General features: G+C 45.0%; 1 protein-coding gene across 1 annotated transcript in view; it reads right to left on the bottom strand.

The window, feature by feature from the left end:
* Window positions 1-26,129, bottom strand: part of CPXM2 (carboxypeptidase X, M14 family member 2) — a 357,136-nt gene that overhangs the window by 107,772 nt on the left and 223,235 nt on the right. The window contains exons 7-9 of the mRNA XM_069239134.1: window positions 25,126-25,214; window positions 19,230-19,353; window positions 12,377-12,573 (exon numbers count right to left, since the gene is read on the bottom strand). Of these exons, the coding sequence (XP_069095235.1) occupies window positions 12,377-12,573; window positions 19,230-19,353; window positions 25,126-25,214 (410 nt within the window). The remainder of the gene's footprint in view (window positions 1-12,376; window positions 12,574-19,229; window positions 19,354-25,125; window positions 25,215-26,129) is intronic.

Below are 26,129 nucleotides of genomic sequence, written 5' to 3'. Positions count from 1 at the left end.
GGAGGCAAGCTCTAGATCAAGCCCTTGGAGATTTCTTCTCAAGATGGAAGGCACACAAAGTCCAGTCTTTGCCCTCTTACTCTGGCAGAAGCAGCAACTGCAGGATAGCTCCACAAAGCACAGGCAGGGCAGCTCTTCTTCCTCAGCTATTCAGCTCTTCTCCAGGCAGAAGTTCCTCTTGGTTCCAGAAGTGTTTCTAAAGTCTGTAGATTTGGGTGCCCTTCTTATACCCATTTTAGTCTTTGAAGTCACCTTTCTTCAAAGGGGACTCACACCTACTTGTGAAATCCTGCCTTGCCCAGGCAAGGCCTCAGACACACACCAGGGGGTTGGAGTCTGCATTGTCAGAGGCAGGCACAGTCCTTTCAGATGAGAGTGACAACTCCACCCCTCCCTCCTAGCAGAGATGGCTAATTAGGAAATGCAGGCTACACCCCAGCTCCCTTTGTGTCACTGTCTAGTGTGAGGTGAAAAACAACCCAACTGTCAAACTGACCCAGACAGGGAATCCTCAAACAAGGCAGAGTCACAGAATGGTTTAAGCAAGAAAATGCTCACTTTCTAAAAGTGTCATTTTCAAACACACAATCTCAAAACCAACTTTACTAAAAGATGTATTTTTAAATTGTGAGTTCAGGGACCCCAAACTCCACATGTCCATCTACTCTCTAGGGGAATCTCCACTTTAATCATATTTAAAGGTAGCCCCCATATTATCCTATGAGAGAGACAGGCCTTGCAACAGTGAAAAACGAAATTGGCAGTATTTCACTATCAGGACATATAAACCACATTACTATGGGGGTCATTCTAACCCTGGCGGTCCAAGACCGCCAGGGCTAAAATGACGGGGGCACCGCCAACAGGCTGGCGGTGCCCCGCTGGGCATTCTGACCGCGGCGGTTCGGCCGCGGTCAGAAGTGGAAAACCGGCGGTCTCCCGCCGGTTTTCCGCTGCCCAAATGAATCCTCCATGGCGGCGCAGCAAGCTGCGCCGCCATGGACGATTCTGACACCCCATACCGCCATCCTGTTCCTGGCGGTTCTCCCGCCAGGAACAGGATGGCGGTATGGGGTGTCGCGGGGCCCCCGTAAGAGGGCCCCAAAAAGAATTTCAGTGTCTGCAAAGCAGACACTGAAATTCGCGACGGGTGCAACTGCACCCGTCGCACCTTCCCACTCCGCCGGCTCAATTCTGAGCCGGCGTCCTCGTGGGAAGGGTGTTTTGCACTGGGCTGGCGGGCGGCCTTTTGGCGGTCGCCCGCCAGCCCAGTGCAAAACCCAAAATACCCTCAGCGGTCTTTCGACCGCGGAGCGGTATTTTGGAGGGAGAATCACCCCCTATATGTCCTACCTTATCCATACACTGCACCATGCCCTTGGGGCTACCTAGGGCCTACCTTAGGGGTGCCTTACATGTAAGAAAAGGGAAGGTTTAGGCCTGGCAAGTGGGTACACTTGCCAAGTCGAATTTACAGTGTAAAAATACACACACAGACACTGCAGTGGCAGGTCTGAGACATGATTACAGGGTTACTTGTGTGGGTGGCACAACCAGTGCTGCAGGTCCACTAGTAACATTTGATTTACAGGCCCTGGGCACCTCTAGTGCACTTTACTAGGGACTTAACAGTAAAACAAATATGCCAATCATGGAGAACCAATTACATACACATTTTAAACAGGAGCACTTGCACTTTAGCACTGGTTAGCAGTGGTAAAGTGCCCAGAGTAATAAAAACAGCAAAATCAGAGTCCAGCACACATCAATAACCTGGGGAACAGAGGCAAAAAGTTAAGGGAGACCACGCCAAGGATGAAAAGTCTAACAGTAGCCATAAAACCGGAGAGCCTTCAACAGCAGAAATTAGTGCTATCAAACCATTAGCCATACAAAGAATGTGATTGGTGATGCGAAATCAATTACATTGATTGTGTATATCACAGTGACTGACTCAATTACGTCTCCAGTTCCCAGTTACTTTTTCTTTATAATGGCAATTAATATTAGATATGAAACACTGAAAATAAGTTCAGAAAAAAGGTTGGTACTATAATGACTGATCTCCGAGTATTAGCCTATATGTGCAATAATAACATGGATTATTGGACAGATCTTTGGAAATATCAACATAGTTGATCTGGGATGCAGATATCCAGCAAAATTATCACTTGTTTCCAATTAGGCAACCTTCAAATGTACAAAACAAACACTTGTATCTTTTATTGATTATTAATACTGAATTCATAAACACATTGGACATAACCAGCTTACGAATATGGAGTCATTATAAGGATAATATGTTTATAAAGACAACATATTCAAATGTAAATGCGAGTCCCTATTTAAATTTGACATTATACATCAGCCCTATTTCTGGGAGAAACTGTCAGAGAAAAAGTGCTATGAACTTAACAGTCAACCAGTAGACACAATAATGTGTTGTCCAGCTCAGTCTAAATAAATGGTGGGACAGAAAAGTCCCTCACATGGTGATGGATGTGTCCCCCTGCCCTTAGGGCCCCAACTGTAATGATGTCTGGATTCCTGATGCTGGTTTTTGGTGTCATGGACGAACATGGATAATGTGTGTGCCCCATAGGCTTGTCTTACGTATTATGGCCTTTTTTGAATAGGGAGGGGCACCCAAAGTGTTAACCTCATAGTAGTGAAAGCAGCACAGTGATGGCAGCATACAGTGCAATAATCAGAGAAATGAAAAGACATTTTTACCATTGTCACAAGAGTGAGGTCTATAGGCTACATCTAATTGGTGTGTAGTGTTGTGCAGTACGTGTGTGTAGTGTACATGTGCTGGGTGCCTGTGAATGGTACAATACATGGAAGATGTAGTGCTGTGCAGTGTGTGTATATTGTACGCATGTGCTGGGTACATATGTGCCTGTGTATGGTACAAAACAAGGAAGATTCTGGATTCCTTTTTGGGAGACCCAGAGCTAACTGGATGAGTTGAGGAGGAAGACAAATCCCTCCAGACAGGTTTATGGATTGCTGCATTCTTGAAATTAACTACAAGAAGGCGCTCACAAGGCCACCAAGACTGTCACCATCAAGCTGCCAGTCGGGTTGGGTGAGGAGGATAAGCTCTGAAAGACTTCTGTCTCTGACAAGGACTGGAAGCCAAGGCCTGCCTACCTCCAAGCTCGGTAATGGGACATCACACAGGGAATCCAAGATCACCTGCCACTCGAACCTGGAGCTTGGAGCACCAGCATATGTCTGCTTTCCAAGACCAGTGTGGACTGAGAGGAGAGTGCTTGTGGGAGCGAAGTCCAGTGGGGGATCCTGGGAATTGGCCCTTGTGCAGAAGGAAGTCAGACACCCCGGTTGCCTGGTGAGCTACAGTGAAGGTTAATGCTGTGCGGAGTGAATGCGGCGATCCTGTATACCAAGTGGGGCAACTGTGAAGACTACAGCTGTGCCAATTGGGCTGTAATCTGTATGGAGAGTGAAGTCGGCAACCCCATATGATTGTAGGGCTGCTATGAAGATAACTGCTGTGCCGATCGGGCTGCAGCCCAAGTGCAAAATGTGGATGGTGATCCTGTATGCCAGGTCGGCCATTGAGAAAAGGCAAGGAGTCTGTTTGAGAGCCAAATGAGGACAAGCACCTGTAGGGAGGATCCAAGGAAATTCACATTGAAGGAGCTTTCAGGACAACCCCACACCCCTTGCCCCAAGGCTGCTGCATCCACAGGACCATGTGTGAGGAACTTTAGGACACCGGACTGCTGCCTTTTTTTAAATAAAAGCAAGTATTTCACTGGACAAATATCTATTGCTGCAACTGAACATATTTTGAGTTCTGAGCCAGGGCTCACCCCCTGTGCCCATCTCCCCCTGAATAACATTGGACTACTCGACCCACATTACCACTGAGAGTCAAGTGCTGAAAGGGTACCTAACCGATTTGCTCAGGACCCTTTGTAGGTCGGGCCCAGGATATCAGGAGTAAAAGGCCTTAACCCCCACAGTTAGGCCCAGTAACTCCTGCTTGACTCTTGGCCCCCTGAGCTCATACCACCCTGCCAATTCTATGATAACATCTATCTCAGGTCAACCCACAGAGCTTCTCTTCCAACCCTCAGAGTCTTCCTACCCTTTTTGTCATCACCTTACCCATCAGATGGCCTTCAAACAATCCACCAACTTAAGATATGCTCTCAACATCAGCCTCTAAACCACCTCTACAGGACTGTGATATAATACCTCTGGCAGCTCTTAGAGCCCTCATATCCTAATAGATGGCCTCTTCAAGGTCTCCCACTCACTGGCCCCTATACCATTATTCTGTCTGGTTTAGTACCTTCTGGAATTAGAGGCCCTCTTAGTTCTCCTATTCTTGCCCTCAGTACTCAAAATATCTCTCTTTTCTAGAGCTTAAAGCCCCACTTCCAACAACCAGTACCCCCAAAAATCTCTCTGACCACCTCCACAAACCGTCAGAGTCTATAGGCCAGTGCTGCTGGCTCTTTAATTCCCTTTACTGGTCTGGAGTCCCCAAGTTGGTGCTGCTGGCTTTCGGAACCCTGTGCTAGTCCACACAGGCTTTCAGAATCCTGATTCTCCACAATTCCAAATGCTCATCTGACCTGTATGGTTTCTTTCTGCTAGATCTTACAGCCTCTGCTGGCCCTCAGAGATTCTCTGATCTTTTCACAGGTACTCAGTCAGTTCTGCCAGTGCCACCCCTAACAACCCATATGTTCATCTTTGCTAATGTTGTTTACACTTGTGTCAATTTATGAGCTCATGCAGTCATCTCTGTCAGCACAGCAACCTTTCAGCTGGCCCTCAAACTTTCAGGAACCTTACATTTTTCCAGCATTCAGAGCCTCTCTACAGGTGCTTAGACGACCCCCCCCCCCCCAAAAGATACAATCCAGCACCACCTCTTCTGCCCATTGATCACTCAGCTGACTTTCTGAAACTATCTTTTGGACCAATCATCACTGACCTTAAACAGGCACTTTGATCCCCCTTGTTGATCTTGGCAATCACCTTTCAGCACTCTGTCAGCCTTCACATTGTTGTGCTGTCCTAGATTACTCACTTATGTTAACTTTCCCTCCCCACAGTCCCCATGACTCCAGCCTTGCTGCCACTCAGGAGTCTGTTCCCACTTTTGCGAACCTTCATAGGCCACTGAACCTAGCTGGTGTCCCTTGATGATCACAAACCCCTAATATTTGTCTCACAGCCTCATCTTTGTCTTCAGAATACCTTTATTGGCTTTTCAGTTATTTATATTGGCCCAAGGTCCCATCTGTGAGGCCCAGACCACTTTGGTATGATATCTGCTACCATAACAGCCCTTCTAACCCTTTCTTCAGCCTTTAGAACCCCACCATCCATCTTCAAATGCCTCTGAAACCCAAGAGATTTGCAAACTGTTCTGCCAGTTTTGACATTCAGAGCCTCTTTGCTGTTCTTCAAACACTTCTGCCACATATGCATCTCTACCACCCCTTAATTTGCGGTCAGATTTTTGCAGACTACATTTCTGCTTCTGACGTTACCACTGGTGACCTCAGTTCTCAGTGCTAACACAGCTGACAGAGCCCTTTTTTGCTTAGAGTCTGTCATTAGGGCATCTGAGAAAATCTATCTGCAGCATGCCTGACTCCCTCTTCTGCTCGCCAAAGCCTCCTTCTGATTTTAAGCTCCACTCTGCTGAGTGCCATATCTCTCTGACACCCTTTGTTAGCCATTAATCATTTTTGCTGACTTCAAGATTGTGCTATTAAAACTCTTGTTGCCATCCTTCACAGCCACAGCCCTTTTCATCCATCTACCTTCAGGGCCCTCTCTATAGTGTCAGCCCATCTGTCCCATCCATCTTCAGACCACTCTGTCAGCATTGGACAGCCTTTGCTGTCACTCAGAGCTGAGGATATGACAGTCCTGGCTTTTTATCCACTTTGCATGCTGTGCTTTTTACTTACCATTAGTGCTTAAGTGGCCTGAAAGTGTGGGGGTCTCTAGCGGATGACACCATGAAAAACAAGAGTAGGTACAGTTTACAAGAGGGGTATTTTAATGCATGTGGCTGAGTATCACACAGGTCTCCTCCTCATCCCACTCTTCTCCCGTCTGCTCTTAGTTCTTTTCTGTCTCCTGGTCTTTCACCTCACCCTAGCCCTATTCAAAGTTCTCTGGTTCTCCTGGACTTCGTCCTGTGCCTGGCCCCAAGCCATGTTCACTTAGTACTGGTTTTCTCTAGTCCTTCTTGGTCCTGGTCTTCCTAGCCCTGCCCCTGCCTTAAACTTCTTGTCATGGTCATTCTTTGCATTGGTCCTTCCTGGTTCTCTTGGCCTTATTTACCTTTTTCCTGATTCTACTGATCTTCTATCCTGGCACTTTTGTGCTAGTTTTTATGGGTCTTAACCTCCATGTCCTCTGTCATCTTGATGCTCCTGGCCTTTTTACCTGTCCTCCTGGTCCAGCGGTCCACTTGGTACTAAATCCACTGGCCATGGTCCCCCTTATTGGGTCCTCTTGGGCTTGGTCATCCTGATCCTAGTCTGTCCACTTGAGTTTGACCATGTTGTTCGTGGTCTGGTCTCCTTGGCCCTCCTGATCCTTGTTGCCCTAGTTCTCCTGCATCAGGTCCTGGTTCTCCCGCTCAAATAGGTACTCCAGGTCCTGATCCCCTTGGTCATAATTTCCCTGTCCTCTTAGCCTTTTTCTTTGTCCCACTTATCCTGATCCTTCTAGTTAACCTAATCCTCTCCAATTGGGTCATTGGCCTTAGTCCACCTGTTTCTGTTCTCCCTAGTTCTCCTGGTCCTTCTCTATGTGATAATGATTCTCTAGCCCTCGACTCCCTTCTGCTTCTTGTCATCTTGACTGTGGTCTAACTTTTCCTTGTAGTCTTGAGTCTCCTTTTTCTGGTCAGACTGCTACCCACTCAACCTTCCTGGTTTTAGCCATCCAGCTGGGTCCTCCTAGCTTCTGCCATCCAGGTCTGGGCCTCTTTGTCCTCCTGATTCCTCATTTCCATGGTTGTGGTCCCACTGGTCCTTCTTGCCATGATTCTATTAATTCCTGTGCTTCTGGATGTGGTTGTTGGTCCTAGTCCACCTGTTTTTTCTTGTTGTTGCCCTCTTGGTTTAGGTCTTCCTGGTCCTTCGAGTCTGTGGTTTTCTCCTAATTGTGTGTCCCTTGGACTTGATCCTCTTGCTCCCGTTCCCCTTGGTCAGCTCTTTGTATGTCTAATCTTCCTCATCCTGGTCCTCCTGGCCGTCCTTGTCCTTCCAGACCAGCTTCTCCTGGCTCTTCCTTGTCCACTTGACCTTGCCCCTTTTATCCTGGTCCGTCTGATCCTCCTCACCAGGTTCATCTGTCTCCTGGTACCCAGCTGCTGGTCCTCTTGGTCCCCTGGTCTTCTGTGTCCTGCTCCTCTAAGAGGTCATCCTTTTAGCTTTGATTGCCTTGGCCGCAGTCAACATGGTCCTCTATGACCTCGTACTGGTCCTCCTATTCAATGTTGTCTTAAGGATTCTGGACCTGTGCAAGATATTTTGGAGCACCCTGTTTGTACCTTTTCTGCTAATTAAAGCCTGCATTATGCTGAACAAACTTTAAGAAACTTGATTCATATGAAAACAGTTTAAATATGTATTTCCAGTGCCCCCAAAATCATAAAATGCCACTGGGCAAAATGAGAAAGACTCTGAGATAGAGGCAGACAGAGAAGTGGGAGGCTGGGTGATGTGAAAATAGGAAGAGGTAAGCTGTATAAAGAGGAAGTCTACTTTACTTGGTGGCTCAGTGGAAGGTGGGGGCCATGGGCAAGTGTCTGCTTTGCCCATGCCTTAAAAAGTCCTTGCTCCTATGATTGGTTTTCATAATCCTTGTCCTTCTCATGGTTTTGTGCCCACTGGACATGATCCTCCTACACCTGGACCTTATAGTTTGGTTTCTCCTTGGCCTGATTCTCCTGGCCTTGGTCCTCCTAGCCATCTAGTCTTCAACCCCTTGATCCTGGTTCACCTGGACCTTCTTGTCTTCTCATACTGATCATCATAAACCTTGCCTTCTAATAATTTAGCCCTTTTTCTATTGGTCCAGGTGACCTTGTTCTGCTCCCTCTCACCCTGTCCATCCTACTCCTGGTATTTTAGGGCCTGATCCTGTTGGTCCCCTTGGCCCACCTGGCCTCAACGGTCATTGTCTTCCTGGTTTGGCCTACCTGTTCCTTGTTCTCCTTATGTGGGTGCCCTGGTTCTCTTGGCTCCATTCATTGTCTTCTTGGTATTGATGGCATTGCAGGCAATGGTTGTGGTCCTCTTGATCCTGGTTCATGTTTTGCAGCTCCTCCTGAGGCTGATCACTTTGATGCTGGTCCTCCTCACCACCTCTGTCCAGACACCTTGGTCTTTCTGGCTCTGGTTGGCCTTGTTATGACTGATCCATTCTCAACCTAGTCCTGCTGCCCCAGTTTCTATTCAGTCTGTTCGTTTTGTACCCCGAGTCCTGGTCTCCTAGGTCCTGATCATCATGGTGCTCTTAGCCCTGTGCTTAGTTCTTCTGGTCTTGATCCTCTTAGTCCATCTAGTTCTGCTTACTTTGGCCCTGCTGGTGCCCTAGGTCCTGGAACCCTGGTCTTCTTACTCCATATCCTGCTTATTCTGGTATCCTGGTCTTACTTGTCATTTTTCCCTCAAGGTCCTCCCCAATCTGGTCCTGATTCTCCTGATGCTAGTTCTCCTTATCCTCCTGCACCTTTTCCTCACAGCTCTGCATTAACTTGTCCTTGCCCGCCGCTGATCATCAAAGCCTTCCCTAGCTCTGATGTCCACACTAGCTTTACAGTTTCTTGGCCTTCCCCTTCTGGTAGATGTTCCCAAACACTCCCATTCCTGGCCCTCTAGATCCTGGTCCTCCTATTACAAAAGCTCCCTGTTCTGGCCCTTTTCATCCTTCTTACCTAATTCTGGTCCCCCAATCCACTTGGGCTTGCACCCCCATGGGTTTCCCGCTGGTCCCCATGGGTTTCTTGTTCAAAATCCTTCTGTCTCTGGCTCCCCAGTCCATGTCTTCTTAGTACTAGTTCTCCTTTGCCTGGTCCTCCTTGATGTAGTTTTCTCGTGGGGGACCCACTGGCCTTAGTTTATGTAGCCATCCTAATCACCCTGGTTCTCTTACCACTTTCTAGTCCTACTAATCCTCCTGGTTCCCTGGACTGCCTGTTCCATCTTGTTCTGGTCCTTCTGGTACTTGTCCTCCCTGTCCTAGGGCTCATCATAGTATCCTTGACTCCCTTGCCTTGTCCCACCTAGTTCCCATGGTGCATGACACTCTGGCTTATGTAGTTCCTCTCATCCTGGTTTAGGGTCCTCCTAAGTGTGACCTCTTAGAGAAGTTTGACCCCAGGGTCTAGACTTTCTGGTCCTTTCAGTGACTCCTTATCCTGCTAGCCCTAGTCCTTCTCTGTCACGGTAATCCTGGTCCTGGTTCTTCTGCTTCTAGCCTACTGATCCTACTCAATGTGATCTCTGTACTCCTAGTCCATCTGTCCCCAATCCTCCTTTAAACTGCTCTATTGGTGCTGTTTTTCTTGGCTCTGCTCACCTGGGTCTGCTAATCCTGGCCCTGGTCCTTTTTATTCCCCCTGGTCCTGATCAGTGCCCTTGTACCCTCTTAGCCATCCTCGTTCTGCAGGTCCAGGGCACCATGGTCCTCTTACCCCTGGTCCTTCTGCTCCTTCTGGCCCAGGCCCTCTGCGTCCTAGTCTCACTGCTCTACATCCCGCTGATCCTTCTCTCTCTGGTACCCCTTTTCCAGTCTCTCCTGGCACTGTTCCTCATCCTTTTGTTCCTGGTGTCCTCTGTCCTTGATCATTCTAGTCCTCATGATTAGATTATATGTCCTTTGCTCTCTCTTCCCTTATTCCACATTAGCTCCATTACTGTGTCTTCATCCAATTTGCCCCCTGCAATTGCCCCAAAGAATGATTCCTCCTGACACCAATTGCATGTGTAAGCACTTCTCACTCTGTAGCTAAAATACCATCCATCTCTCTGCTCTGTTTGCTGCTGCTTTCTATCTCCTGCTGTGTTACCAGGTCTGAACTACTAACCAAGCACAATCCTCCTTAAAAAGAAGCCACAAACAAGCACAAGGCTTTACATAGGAATCCCCAAAATCTTCAAGAGGACGATCATGAAGAAAACATTTAGGCAATATGCACTAAAACTATACTCACTATGCTTTGCTCAAATAACTTTAACGAGTCATATGCAAACAGCCAAATTCTCCCATGGTGCGACATAAAATGTGTGCCATAACCTGAAGCTTCTGAAGCAGAAGTATGATTTCTACATGTCTTGGTTTAAATTCGAATTGATTTTAATTCTTTTATCTGTGAACATCTTAGATGAATGAATGTACTTACTTTTGTACATACTTTTGTACATTTCAATATGCACTTACTTTCAAATGCTTCACGCATGTCCCTGCACCATTACAAGCTGTCCATCACTGTCATTCCCTTGCTTGTTCATGTCCAGCTAAATAAAGATTTACAGTATTTACCCTGCTGCTGGTCAAATAGTACATAATCTTTGATATTTGCCTGTGGAAAGATAGTGAAGTTTGAGATATTTAGCCAACCAATGGACAAATAATGGAGATTATGTACTATTTTTCTAGCTGCTGGGTATATAGCAGTGTTTATGTACTATTTGGACGATGGCTGCTAAATAGCCACTTCCAAAATCGAAAGACTGATAATTTATCTTCTGTGTTTGTTACTCTCCAACTGGATCCAAAATTGACACCATCAGCCGCATCAGGAGTACTTCATTAAAGTATGTGCCTAGATATCCTGATCGTGTATATAATATTACTTTAACACACAGTATTATCTGAGACTTAGAACATTTCTTTTACCACTCCTTATCCAGATGCTTATTCTGTGTCGATGGGAACCCATATATGTTTTATCTTCTTTAGTGAGGACTTTACTATGAGGATCAAGCTTTGTACTGCACGCAACACGTATAATCAAACTAGGTATGCCATTTTCCTCATTGACCAGCATACATATTTGTATTGATCTAAAAGTCTTTCTAGATCTGGAATACATATTAAATAATGATGTGACTGCGACTAGTTCCAATTTAGTCCACTATTTTGTTGTTATGCGGTATATGCCATTGCATTAACACTTGGACGAATAAACTGGCCCAGTATGCGCTAAGCAAAATCTCCCTAATAAATAATAAAAAAAGTAGATGCATAAATAAATAAATGCCTTAACATACTGTCTGTTCATTACCCCTTTGTGACTGAACCCCCACCACCAGTCTGCACGATATTTGCAGTAGGGTTTGGCATGGCCACCATGGCTGACAGAGTGAAATCTCTTTTCAAATCCTGTTCACTTTGTGGGCAGAGAAAGATTTACACTGATCTGCATTCCCAGTGTATCTGTTGTGGTTATGCTGACCATACAAGAAAAGACTATAGGTGGTACATCCTTCTCCATTCAAGCAGCGAAACTATGGAATTCATTACCCCCAACTATAAGAGCCACAGATAACTATCTTGTCTTCAGAAAACTACTCAAGAGTTGCCTCTTTCCTTCATAACCACCATATTCAAACAGCTATGGACTGCACATAGATAAATTGTTATATTAGATACTTATGAATTACTGCTCTCATTTTATATCACACTTTGTCTACCCATCACCATATGTCATGTCTCTATCAATCTATCCTTCATTCCCACTCTGACTCATCCCAAATCCATTCTACTACTTTCACCTCCTTAATAACCCTGCCTAAGCTCTTCCCTCCTCTTCCACATCTAACTCACCCAAACCTCACTTTACTACCATGAACTCCCAAACAACCCTACTAAATACTCTCTCATTTATCTCACCGGTAACTCATCCAAAACCCCTCCTGCTACTATGATCTCCCTAACCCTTCCCACAGACTCTTCCCCCTTTCATCCCCCCTTTACTCATACCAAGTCTAAATCCTATTACCATAAACTCCCAATTAACACTTCTGGATTCTTCCCTCCTCCACCCCTCCATTACTCCAGTCAATCCAACTAACAAACTCACATATTCGCGGCTCAAATTAACTCATAATAATAATAAACTGTACTCATATTTCCCTATATTAATCCACCACTAATTCCTTTTGGGTTTCGGAGTAGCGGACTACTCGCCGAAACGCGCTTTGACGCCTCGTCAGGGGTAGTAAGCGCTTTATAAATACTATTACAATACAATACAATTTGTAGAAAAGGCCAGGCGCACAAGCAATCTAAGCCCCATGTGGCATTCAAAGACTCTCTAATGACAGCAATTCATCAGTAATAACCTGGAACTCACCACCTCGTAGGCCTTTTCGTATCCATCGGGGTTGATGGACGGAAGGAAGTGGATTCTGGTCTCTTTAACGAGGTGTTTAATGCGTGGATTTCCTGCCAGGTACTCCAAGCACATGAACTGCATGAGCAGAAGCAGCAGCTCGCGGCCAATCACTTCATTCCCATGAGCACCCGCAAGATAGCGGAACTCGGGCTCTCCTGTGTAAAAAGAGCGACCGTTAAGTACAAATGGAAAAACATACAGCGCTGTGAATGCCTCCAGCTATTACCTGCAGCGCAGCAATGACTTGAGGAGACTCAGTCCTGACCTGCCGTACACCCGAAAATCCACTGATGGGGCCCAAATATACAATTCCAGCCTAAGTTAGACCTATAGCAGCACCTGCGCTTTTTGCACTGAGGCAGACACACTGAGTAGAATCCACTCCAGATGTTTCCCACAGCAAACAAAGCTGTCATGTGGTTCTCACTGCTGCCCTTCAGCGCCATCTGTTGGTCACACATAGTTCTAGTGTTGTGCCTCAATCCTGACCTGACGCACTACCTGCTATTCTTGTACTGAGATCTACTTAGATCTCTGCAAATGCAAGCCGTTACCTACCCTTCCTCTGCACGAAAGATCAAACAGAAGAACCCCTTTGTTGAGAAGTGGAGAGAACTAGCAAGCCCCCTCAAAAAAACATTTTCAGGTGTTTAACAACGGAGATCACAATATGTCTAGAAGAATAAGAAATTGCAAAGTCCCCTGACTCATACATTTTTAGTGTTTTTGTTGGGCTCGCAAGCTTTTCAAAGTGCAAAGTCTGTGGGAAACCAACCCCTCTAACGTTCAAGGTATTGAGCGGCAAGGCATGAACCCCTGCCTCCATTGAGCAGTGGCTTTCTGCACATGAAAGAGAAAACAAAGAGGAAAACTCACTGTGTGCTGTGAAAGAAGTCTTTCCTGAGGATTGTGCCTCATGCTTAATTTGTGCATTGGTTGCAGGTGCTGGACACTAGCACTCATTTTTTGGTACCCACTTTTGTTTTTCCTCATCAGACTTTGACCAAGTGCAGAGAGACAAGCATTGGAAATGCAATAGGTCTCGCATTTGCTTGAGTTAGAAGTATTGGCGCTGTAAATGACAATGTCTTTTACCCATGTGTTATGGAGTGTATGTATGTGGTGTGCAGTGGGATTATGTTGGTTGGATTGGAATTGTTAGTTGTGGAATTGTGTGTAATGGAGTGGATTTGTGTAGTGGATTTATGTGGCAAGGTGTGCAGTGGAAATATGTGGATATTAATTATGTGGTATTGAGTGTACTCGGATTATGTGAGTGGGATTGTGTATTATGGAGTGTATTTATGTGGAATGGTATTTTGTGTTGTGGAGTGGTATGTAGTGGAGTTTAATTATGTGGTATGCTGTTGAATTTTGCGGCGTTATGTGGAATTCTGTAGTGTGGATTGGATGTCTATGGGGATTGCCTCAGCATAGGAGTTCTTTTAGTACTCTTCGGTTTTGCCAACTCCTGCATTTTCCAAGTGTCCACTGTCACCTAATGAATACAGAAAAGTTGCTTTTAATAAAAATTGTGCTATTTTTATTACTGTACAGCTGATGTCTCTCAGTTCAAAGACAACAAATTCTAGTTCTAAAAGTAGCCAAATGGTTTGCTGAAGGGAAAAAAAGTTGGATGCAAATGGAAAAATTAAGTGAGTCAGTAGAACAGCAAGATCCTGTTCATTATTCGCAACTTGAGCTACATTTCGAAGGCTGAGACTAACGTAATCCCAACCACACAGTCTTTGAATACCTGCGGGGCGCCCTATGTGCTCGGTGCTGTAATGACTGTGAGAGAGCCCGGGGGCTCGGGGAGAAGTTGATACGGAACTCCCGTCTTTTTTTTGAGGCACCATAAAAGTGCATGTGGTTAAAAGGCGCTCAGCTTTCCCATACGATTGCAGTAAACACTGTGGAGATATGCCGGTGGGCCTGAGACTCTCAATTTCCAAATAAATTTAAATGTAAACTATGCGAGACTCAGTTGAATTCCGTAACTAGGCTGCAAGATTTATCAGAGGAAATATGTGAGAGTTACAATGATGACAGACGGGTTGCCATAGAGGTGTGACTTCAAAATAGTCGAGCAACGCTGTGGGAACTGCGTTGATCAGATGGCAATTTGGGGGTTAAGGCACAGATATTATTGGGGTGATTTAAAAAGATTATTGCAATACTACGGATGAATGCATACTGGTGAGCTTTGCTACCTGTTCTTACCCCAACAACTCAGTGAGCAGGAGAGGGTGGGGGCAGGCTAAGTGGCAGAAGGGACGCCGAGCACAAGAGGAGCTAGGGGCGGAGCAGTGTGGCACGCACGAAAGAGTACGAGAGAGCGGGGCACACAGAAGCGCTTGTGAAAAGTGCTGTTATGAAAAATAGTTGTGCTTGTAAAAAGCATTCACAGATAAATTCCCAAGTAGTTAATAAACAATGCATGCAATCTTTCTCCAATGTCTCCGTTATAATTAGTCCAAAGCACCTAGTAGTTCTTCAGTAATGTTTAATAATACACCATCAGCTTTTCAGTCAAGGAAACTCTCTCACATACCAATCTAAACACAATCACTATCGTCTCAACTGACAGGAACATTCCATTAGAATCGGAAGGGGAGGGAGGAAGGAAAATGGATGAGGGAAAGTAGTAAGATAATATACAAAATGGTTCGACCCATAGGTTAAGTAATTACAACAGTCTCCCATCCAGTGAAGTTGTTTGACTTGCTCCCAAGGTTTCCTTCTGGTTACAGGCAAAGCTTACCATCTCCTTCTCTTTGTCCTGCATGCACAGGACAGGGGCTGCAAGAAAGGAGGCAACAGGTGGGGAGTGTGAGAACTTCTATGGCCACAATGCACTGAGCAGGGGAGGACAAGGGCACAGTAAGCACAAGAGGAGCTGAGGGAGAAACAGCACAGCATGCATGAGAGTCACGAGCTGAGCCTCCTGTAGCCATCACTTTGATGCTCACACACTCTGCCACTGGATTCAACAGGGTCAAGACTGATTTGCAAATGGTTGGGCCCAAACTGTGGTGGCATGATGAGCAAAGGAACAATGGATTAAACCCAGATCTGAGAGTCGGGGTGAGTGTTTGAAAGGTTTCAGCACTCCGTCCATTATCCTTTTGTGTTGCACACACTGAACCAGGGCTGTAATGGCAGAGACCAGGGCGGGGTAAGTGGCATGAAAAGTGCCTTATGATAAACAATTGCGCTTGTGAAAAGCTCACGTAAATAAATGTCAAATTAGTCCCAAACTCTGCCAAAGTGGTACGATGCCGTTCTCCACTTGGTTGTGGTGCTGTCCTGCGCGCTTGCTCACAACCAAGGGTGTAGATGTTTCATCGAGGAGTGCAGGTGGTGTACTGGGTCACCCAGCAACCCACCGACAGAGGCTGGCAGCGATCGAGCACGCCGCATCATGTTACAATGCTGTTCTCTGCTTATTTATGCTGCCATGTGGAAAAGATATGCACACACACTGACTTGCTTGAAGAGAAGGAAACTAACAGAAAAAAGAGTGTGCTGGAACTAACAGATACCCTCTCCACTGTAGGGCCACTGAGTAGTTAGGGGCTGCTCCTTGGGTGGTAGCTAAATAGAGAACGGAGGGACAAGGAGAGGCAACGATCATTAGCAAGCAAGGGTTTTTAAAGGAAACTGACACAGACAAATGAAAAGCAATGGCAAGCAATGGATGAAGTTGAACTCCACAAACCATATACAACAGGTTGCTAAGCGATAGCGCAAGTGCTGTCTAGATTCAACCTAAAAAAACCTCAACCTCAAATAAAGAAAGAGGGGATGTAAGAGAACATTCAGGGAGAGAAAGAGACAGGATGTTCCGCCTGTGGAGGAAACAGTCATGATGTGGAATCGAAAGAGGACAGATTTGTCATTCCACAATCCCGGTACTGTTTGACAAGTTATGCAATGATCATACTTAACACTCAGGGTAAAGTTTCATCTGCTCACCGATGTGGAAGTGGAAGTGGAAGATAGGACTGTGACTCCTAACAGTAAATATATGTAAATGAACAACACTTAAAGAAAGATTTACAAGCAAGGCGTGGCTCTCAGCAGTCAGTGCCTTCCTCTAAGGATACTGCACAGTTAAGGAAAACAGTCACTGAAACTTCCAAAGGATACTAGATGCCACTCTGCCACTCTGCAAAGCACTAGACCTGCGGGTACCACACACACATGTTCTGTCTTGAGGTGGATAGTGTGAATAAATGGACATAAGGAAACTTGTGGCACACTGCTCAAATCAGTTTACTTCAATTTTGAATATTATGATTGGAATAGTCCAGAATTAACAAAGTCCCAGAAACAGTTAAATGCATTTTTATAAGACAGACATATCAGCAATGACTAGTGCGAAATGTTGTCAATGTTAAAAGCAAAGACAGCTTTATCTCACCTCTAGTTTGGTGGTGCCTTCCTTCTTCAGCCTTGGGACAGACCACTGACATCAGAAGACCCAAGTTTCAAAAACACAAACACAGAATGTGGCACCACAAACACATGTGGAAATGTATGTGCTGCCAGGTTGTGCTTTTGAAACCTGTGGCTGCCAGAGCCTGTGGTCTTGCTGGAAGAAGTATTTGGGTATCTCTTTCCTTACTTCTCCTCGCCTTTTCAAACTTCACCCTCCCACCTAACCTCTCTCTCTAGCTCTACTTCTTTGTGTACCTTCCTCCTCTCTCTTAGCTCTCTGTACTCTCTGTGCCTCACCTTTGTCTACCTCTTAAATACCCAATTTACCACATTCAACTTTATCCCCCTCTGACTCTCTCATGACCCTACCCCTCTCTCAACACTCTGTGTGCCTACTTCTATTTTTATTACTCTCTATACCATCTCTCTACCTCAGGACCCTTTCTACCTCATCTCTCGCTCTCTACTCCACTGCACCTTTTCCATCTAAACTCCCTGTATCTCTCTTCCATCTACTCCACTTCTCATGCAACCTTATCTCTATCATTACTTCACCTTTCCATCTTTATCTCTCTGTCTGTATCTGTACTACCTAAGCACTCTCTACTTCTTGCTCAGTCTTTTCTCCATCTCACCACAACCCCTCCACCTCATTTCCATCGTTTCTCTCTTTACCTCACAGGTCCATCACAAACTCATCTCTCCTTATCCCACTGCTTTGTCTCTCACTTCCCCATCCTCTCAAATTATCTCACTGTTATTTCAATACCTCACTTATCCATCTCCCCTTTCTCTCATTCTACCTCTGTTCCCTTTCCTTCTTACTCTGTTGTGGTTATCTCTATTTCTCTAGCTATTTTTCTCTAGCATCAACTGTTCTTTTCTCTCTCTTTCTAACACAAAAGCATATCTCTCTCCGAACCTTCTTTCCTCTCTACCTCAACTATCTCTTTCAACCTTTCTTTGTAGAGCTTTCTACCTCGCCACAAGGGTAATACCTAAGTCGAGAAGAGGCCACGGCTGAAATACAGGAAAGGGCACGTGTGCTGAGTTTGGCCAGTGAGCAGTCTCAATGAGTCCACTCAGCACAGTTTACCCATTTAGTAAGTTCAAAATGGAACATGGTTTCGAAGTCTCCTTCCATGTTTCTTCACAGGGCACGCCTTGCCTGTTGAGGCATGCAGCCTTAGGACCGGATTTAAAAGGCCCTATTGCCACCACAGGGTTACTTTTAGCGACGCTCTAGTGTCACTATGCACTGCGCGGTGTTTCAATGTGGCGTTTACCCACTTTTTGTGGCTTAACGTCACCTTGTAAATATGGCCCCTTCACACACGTGGAAGGAGCGAGCATGCAATGGGTGTTGGTGTGGGCATGCCACAGTAACACCCACTGCATTTTGACACTGCCCCAGATTTACGAGTTTTCGTAAACCTGAGGCAGTGCCAAAATCTAACGCCACTACAGGGGGCGTTAGCATGGTGCAACGAGGAGAAATGCTTTAATTTCTCCTCGTTTTTTGCTTTTTCTATGTGTGCTGTATTGTGCAGCACACATAGTAAGAGCAAAAGGCCATTGAAGATTGTTTTTGTGCAGGAAGGTGTGCCTTCCTGCACAAAAACAATCTTCCGCGCAGCGCAGCCATCCTTGCATCATCGCGCAAGGGTGGCTGCGTTGGCGCTCGGAAACAAATTTAGCAACGGCGCAGATGGCAACACAGGGGTGCGCCATATTTTGTTAAATATGGCGCACCCCTTTGTGTTGAAAATGATGGAGCGCGGTGCTGCCAAACTGGGCGCAAAGTCGCGTTCCGTCATTTTCTCATAAATCTGGGCCTTAATACGCAGAGGCAGTAGCTGCACAGCGCATGCTCCTCTGTCATTGTGTTTATATGTGCATCTCCAGCGTAAACTTGGAGGTGACAGTTTATGACTGTACTCCGCTGTGGAGGAACGTCCAGTAGAAGTCTATGGTCCTCGCTATGCCCCTTAACAAAGTCCACACTTGAGGGTCGTATTACCGCTCTGTGTCTCTAAGGGTTTCTTTGTCTAGGCGGCTACGTCTGGAGTATGACTCGTGGGCACATGCATAGACCTAGGCAAATGAAGAAAAGCCCATTTCAAATGCACCGGTGCATACACGGCACCAGTGCACTTGAAATGGGCGCCTAATGGGTATGACGGAAGTCCTTCAGTGATGCAGCAGTTAACCGGGAGGGCTAAAAGTGAGCGCTTAGGTAACACTGCCACGCTTATCATGACGGGGGACATCACTAAAGTCCGGCAGAACCAACATACGAGGTTTTAAGATTCAGAGGATATCTCTGTGGCACAAAACATCAACCGGAAATACAATGGTATCTTCTCACCAACTTCGTGCTCCCCAGGGTTGTCAGACATCTCCATGGCGTACAGCTTCAGCCCCAGGTGGCTCTTCCCGATGTTGTAAACTCTCGTGATTTTTGGACACATCTCATTCACCACTTTCATCAGCTGTCAGTGAAACAAGAAAGGAAAGCGAGTTAATAATACCTGTGGCTAATGCACCGATTAGAACCAAATAGAGCAGAAACAACCTTCACTAAATGAGCGCCTGCCACAGGTAACCACACTACAGAGAACAATGTAAAATTAACTAACAAATACGCGAAGCCTGTGAGCACAATAAACTGAAGGAAATAACACAGAACCCGGGCACCAGGAAAAGTGAGCAAAAACTGTCATCAGTATACCAGGGAAAGAAAGAGAGGGACCAAAACAAACCCTCTGTAAGGAGGAGGCGTGAGTGAAAGACTCCTGAAAAGAAGAGAAAGAGGAAAATGAACTGAAAAGGTATAAAGTGCTAGGAAATGGGGATTGTGTTCTGTTGTATGAAACGATGCAAGTGGCTCTAGGACAAGTAGTCATGGGTTACCACTAACCATCGGCCTCTTCACTTTCCGACTACTGGTCACTGGAACTGTTGTCTGTTGTTTTGCCCTTCCTACCTGTTCCTGTAGGGCACTCATTTTCGAATCAGTGCACAGATTGTTTCTGTTTACCATGGTTCAAATATTGCATTCAATGGCCCCGCGTTAGCTGTGCTGCCAAAATATCGACCTTACTCTAACAGCTCACTACAAACATGTCGACATTAATTTCTTTCCCAAAGCCAGGAAATTGAGGTCCCAGTATTTAAGGAATCGATCAGTTGAATTCTAGTCCAATGTATTTGTTGCAAGGTAATAGAAAGTGGAATTAGATGGGGGAGGACAATTTTTCAGGGAGACATTTCTAGAAGTTCGCGGTATTGATGGTCTACATTTCGGAGTATATCTTATAACAAAAGATGTTTTTTCACATTTTTTTTCACAAGCTACCGTTCTAACTTCGGCCATCTTTCAAAAAACAAAGATCCGTGTAGGTCGGTCAATTTCTGGTATTGCTAGCTACGGCAGAACAAAGTAAGTTCTGCAAGTGAATTCACTGACAGACAACAAAAAGATCCAGTCTACCCTCACTTTCTGCTGAGCTAAATCGTTTCGTTATAATTAGGACTGGGAAGCACCAGTGAGAATGCTTTCAGTTACACATTCCAACGTCGCTTTGTTGGTTAAAGTGTATAACCTTTCTGTGGTTTCTTTTGTAGTGTTGTAAAACTCTACATTTAACCATTGCCTACCCAATGAGTGCTTTTTTGAATGGGTGCATAAAAGAATGGTCCACTCTATGTGATCAAAGCCCAAACCACCTGGACATGCTTGTGTGAGACAGACATTTGACGAAATGAATCTACATCTTCAGATGGATCTATCAAAAGGGCTTGGAGGGCTAAGATTAGAGAACTAGTTGTCATTATATCAATTGACAAAATGCCAGTCTTACGAGTCTGATCTGCAAAATGCGCAGAGGACAGCAGAGGTATGGCACTGGTTAGGGTTGAGAAGTTTTCAGAGAAGGGGTTGGAAGGTGGTATGTCAGAATACGTTGGGGAAAAACTAGTTTGACAAAAATATTCTGCCCTAAATATAGTTTTCAAATATGTTGCCCCATTATGTGTAGATTTTCTATTATTAAGTCCAATCAGAGATGTTTTTGTAAACAATGTGTATATGATATATGTTGGACATGGCCCTCTTGGCAGGGTCACCCAGAAACATTTTGCATTCACCCTTCCTGAATTATTTTTCATTGGCATTAGGACTCTGTGCAATTTACCATTGCTAACCAGTGCTAAAGTGCTTGCACTCACTCCTTAGAACGTGGTAAAATTGGCCTACAGCCGATGTGCACAGTTCATTTACTTGTAAGTTCCTAGTAAAGTGGTACTAAATGTATATAAAGCTGGTAAATTAAATGCTATGAGTGGGCCTGTACTACCTGTTGTGCCATCTACTTAAGAAGCCCTTTAAAACATGTTTAAGGCCTGCCACTGCAGCCTGTGTGCGGTTTTATACTGCCAATTGTCCCTGGCAAAATAAACCATTTGCCAGGCCTAAACCTTTTGCCAGGCCTAAGCTCCCCTTTTTAATACATACATGTCACCCCTAGTATAGGTTCTAACCAGCCCATAGGCTGGGGGAATTGCATTTAAAAGGTAGGTCATGTGTTTTTAAATTTTACATGTCCTGGAAGTGAAACCCCCCCCCAAGTTTTTTTTTTTACTATTGTGCTGCCTACCTCTCCCATAAGATAACATTGGTTCACCTTATACCATTTAATAAGTACTCACTTTTGATTGGGATCAGGTAGAAATGTCATGTAAGGTCTGAAAAGAATTGTATTTTAAAATCCTCTTTAATGGAAAAGTCAGATTTTAAGTCAAAGTTCTGAAAAAGCCACTTTTAGGCATTTGCCATTTGATGCTTGCAGCCCGTGTCCTGGGTCACATGACTGTGAATAGTTGGCAGTTGTTCTTAGTGTATTCCTCCCAGACAGTGAGATAAAGGGTGACTAAGTGTTGGCAGATGGGTCACCCTGCCAGGCTGGGTGGGGCAGAGCTGTACCCATCCCTAAATACATTTCGAAAGGATTCCTCCAACACACTCACAAAAGAACTTGACACCCTTCTGTTGTCACCCTCGACCACTTGGAGCCGGGGCAAGAGAAGGAAGGACATTTCCTGAACCAGATGGGTGATAGCCTAGATGTTTTTCCCTCTTCAAATGCTGGCACCTGGTATAAATATTTGATCCTCAGACCAAACGTTCAGTTCACTCCTGGACCTATGGAGGACACTCAGAGAGAGGGCCTTGTATTCCAAAGGACTGCCCTGCTGCTTGAAGCTTGCTTTGTAGCTCAGAAAGCTGCCCTGCTGCTATCAGAGGTCTGTTGTGCTGCTTGAAGCCTGCCTTGTAGCCTCAGAGAACAGCCTTGCTGCTTGAGGCCTGCCTTGCTGCTTGATCCCAGGACTACCAGAATGAACCCAATGGCTAGTTGGCTGGCCTCCTGTTCTGAGATAGAGGGACACAACAAGCTCCAACAACCATGAACCTGGACTGTTCCTGAATTGAGTCCTGCCCTCTAAGTGGTGCCAACCAGTCTAGGACTCTTGGAAGTGGTGCTAAAGGTGCCCAAACAGCCACAACATGAAATCTATGACTATAAAGTGGCATGAGAACCGACAGGAGACCAGGACCTAGCTGCTTGCCAATCCGCCTGAGGTACATCACTGGTGTGCCTAACTTCACAGTAGCTCCCACTATGTTTTTTGCCACAGCAGCAAATTCTGTTTAGCATGACCTCTCAGGAAGTGTATCCGGCTTCGTGGAGCCCTTGTTGGCTAAAGCCTGCATCTTCATCCCGCTGGAATTTTTGACTTCCAAAAAAAGTTTGAATGTAGAAATCTTCATCACAACTTCGTCCAGTGGCTCCACGATGCCAAAGTCTCCTTCTCAGATACAGCCAGCTGCCTTGCCCAGCTGAACTTTACCCTCTCATAGACTTTTTCATGACAATTCTTATAAGTCCAAACGTAAGATGTGACCAAACCTAATCCACCATGTTTACCCAAAACACCCTCCATTGCGGTCAGCCATAACTTTTGACTTTTCCCCAGTCTTGCGCAACTAGATGCCTGCGGTTGGCGCTTTGATCTTCTAGGTGCTATTTTCCACTACACATTTAAAAAAATCATAACTTTGGTCCTACGGATTGGATTTAATTCATTTTGGTGTAAAATTATTTATTATGTTTTATTCTATTTTTCTAAATTGGTGTTGGGTAGTTCTTTTGTTTTGTTTTTACTTTATTACTGTTTGAGTGCTGCATAAGTACTTAACGCAGTGCCTCCAAGTTAAGCCTGACTGCTTTTATGCCATGCTATCAGAGGGGTAAGCACAGGTTAATTGAGTGACTTTTGTGGTTCACCCGGACAGAGATTGTGGTTGTTGTTTGAGAAGGGTCTTCACCCCCAACTTCAATTAAACCCAATTTCCTACCTTATATTTCTGCCAGACATTAGTTTCATTGCATCATTCTGGCACCATGTCAGATACATGTATTGGTATTTATGCAGCGCCATAGCTAGCTAGGAAGCAACTGAGCACTGAAAATTACATGAGGGACAGCTGTTGAGTGTATGGTACATGGGGTACTAGGGACAAAATCTACAAGATTAAGTGAGGATAACACAAATGCATTTCAGCAAAGGGAGATTTGGTGATTGCTCGGAATTACATGATGTTGAGATCAGAATTTGAAACAGGACAGTTTTCAAAGTCAGCAGCTCTAGCCACTAGGCTACATCTCCCCCAAGATAGATCAAGCAATGCTTTGATGGAAAAATGGGTTGTAAGCTTACTTGAATAGGGCTATGGCATTCTCTAGATTGGACCTGCAGTGTGTGTTTCTATCTACATTGAGGGGCCTGCCTAAATATCCTCAAATGACAAGGGAAGTTTGGTTAAAATGCACTAACTGTAGGCTTCCAATTGGCAACTGGAAATTAGGAAGATAAGCCAACAAGCAGGGCTGGACTGGCCTTTTATTTCACCGGCCATTTCCCTTGTGGGCTGGGGCTATTGGAGGTTGGATGTTACAACCTAGGGCCACTGCTGATGCCTCTGCCACTTTCACCAGGATCCAAAAGATTAATTTCAGTGGGCAGAGTGACTTCAGGTCTAGAGAGAGAGAGAGAGAGAGAGAGAGAGACAGTGTACTTCAAGTTGAGAGAGAGAGAGGGCGTGAATGGGAGAGATGGACGGAGAGAGAGAAAGAGTTAAGAGAGAGAGGAGAGAAGGGAGAGAAAGAATGGATGGATGAAAAGAGAAAGAAAGTATGGAGAAGAAAGGAGCTGGGTTGGTTCGGACATTTTGCCAGGGCTATTTTTGGTTGTTCAGACCGGCCCTGCCAACAAGCGACCATGCAGAGCTTTGTAGCAGATGCAGAGCAGTGCTTAATTTGTGCTTGTTGTTTCCGGTGCTGAGCACCGGTACTTATTTGTGAGGGCCGGGGCTTATTCTTATGCCTCAAGCATTTACTGCGAGCAAAAGACACATATGAGAAAGACGGAAGAAGGAAAAACTAAAAAGCGTCATAAAGGGAGAAACTAGAAAGTTGCAGGATGAGCTGAAGGGGCAGGGGTGGCCGTAATGGATTGAAGAGGCCCGAGATGGCTTCAGGTTTACGCTGCCTCAGTATTCAGTGTTGGCAGATTTAATTACAGCAGTCTGTGTTTAACAGAAGGGCTTTGAGCACCGGCACCTCTTTATTTACAAATTAAGCACTGATGCAGAGGGTTGTAAAAGGTATCTCTGTTCACAGGATCTTAAAAGGTAGCCACAGCGGTTCTAGTGCCATATTTCATTCTTTTTATAAATGCCTCATCGATGGAAAAACCTAGCTCCAGTGCAGGAGCTATTGCCCCACCCATGACAAGGAAGCCTGTTTCAGGCTTTCTGTTACTTCTATAAACTGAATGGAAGTTGTGTGGGGCAATTAGGTTGGCCAAGATGGTTTGTGTATATCCAACACGTGCAAGAGTAGAATTCAAATGTAGACAAGCAGCCATTTCACAAGTGGGTAAGCACATAAGAATCATGTCTACAACACACATTCGGCTTTTGGATGGAAGGTTTGCTTACCCACAATGAGAATGCAAAACCACTAGTTTAACAGCCAGTTTCTGAATCACACAGCTATTATTAGAATCACAACTCTGTCCTGCCAGACCTTCAGGAAGAAATCAGAAAGGTCGGAAAACAACGACTGACTGGAAACTTTGTCAGTGACCATCTATCCTCATACACACAAGTTAAGTAAGTGGAGGTATGAACATTGTCTTACCTGGCGCATTTCCTTGTAGTTGTGATGTTTGAAGTCCAGATTATCTGTGGTGATCATTTCATTACGTCGATGATAATAATTGTTGGGATCTGATGAAGTAGTTAAAACCAAAACAGCACTTTAAAATATTGGAAATATCCATTATTGCATAACATAACAACAATAGTATATATCAGAAATGTCACCTACACCCTGCAGCTTCAGCATACTTTCAAGACAGACCAAAAGCAAATGCATGTCTTAATCATCAACCTAAACCCCTTCACCCTACCAGTGGCATATTTACTAAAAGTTCACACAAAGCAAGAGAGCAAGAAAAATTGCCACAATACGCTGTTTGAATGGGAGAGAGCTGAACAGCGCCATATGTAGCAACATAAGGCGCTATTCTGCTCTGTAACTGCTCTAGTTCACTTTCAGCTGTCTAGAGGCAACACAATCACCTTTGCATCACATATTGGAAGAGGAAGAAACAAGTAGATATGAACGTGTTTTCCTTGCTACGCCTCTCCATGGTAGGTGTACCTTTTTGTCTCAATCCCAGGTTTACAACTTTTAGTAAATTTGGGATTGCATCGCATTCCATGGGTGGATGTATGGGAACGCCTGTGCTCCACCCATGGAACGCCTACCACAACTAAATGTAACACATGTATAAGCAAGAACACTAATTGGTGAATGATTGGGTAAATGGATCTACCAGGTTATCCAAGCAACTTCCATTACCCACTCCTAATACAAACCATTCAACACATTAATTTTTGTTAAAAAAAAATTTAATTATTTAAAATCAGTTGAATTGCTTAGCAGTTTGAGGGAAATTGTTTGGTCTGGTGCAGTTTCACTTTGCTTGTCACCTCTTGTTTTCACTTGGGCTGCTTCGGTTTAAAGTCACAATACCAGCACTTTTCATCTAGGCTGCTAAACGTTTTGGTTTGAAAAACGTTTGTCATTTATTCCATGCATCACATTAACACATGTATCATTAAAAAGAAACAGCCAAC

This window comes from Pleurodeles waltl, chromosome 6 (assembly GCF_031143425.1).
Source record: "Pleurodeles waltl isolate 20211129_DDA chromosome 6, aPleWal1.hap1.20221129, whole genome shotgun sequence".
Lineage (NCBI taxonomy): Eukaryota > Metazoa > Chordata > Amphibia > Caudata > Salamandridae > Pleurodeles > Pleurodeles waltl.
The sequence above is the reverse complement of the archived record's forward strand: the minus strand, read 5'-3'. Positions and strand labels throughout refer to the sequence as shown.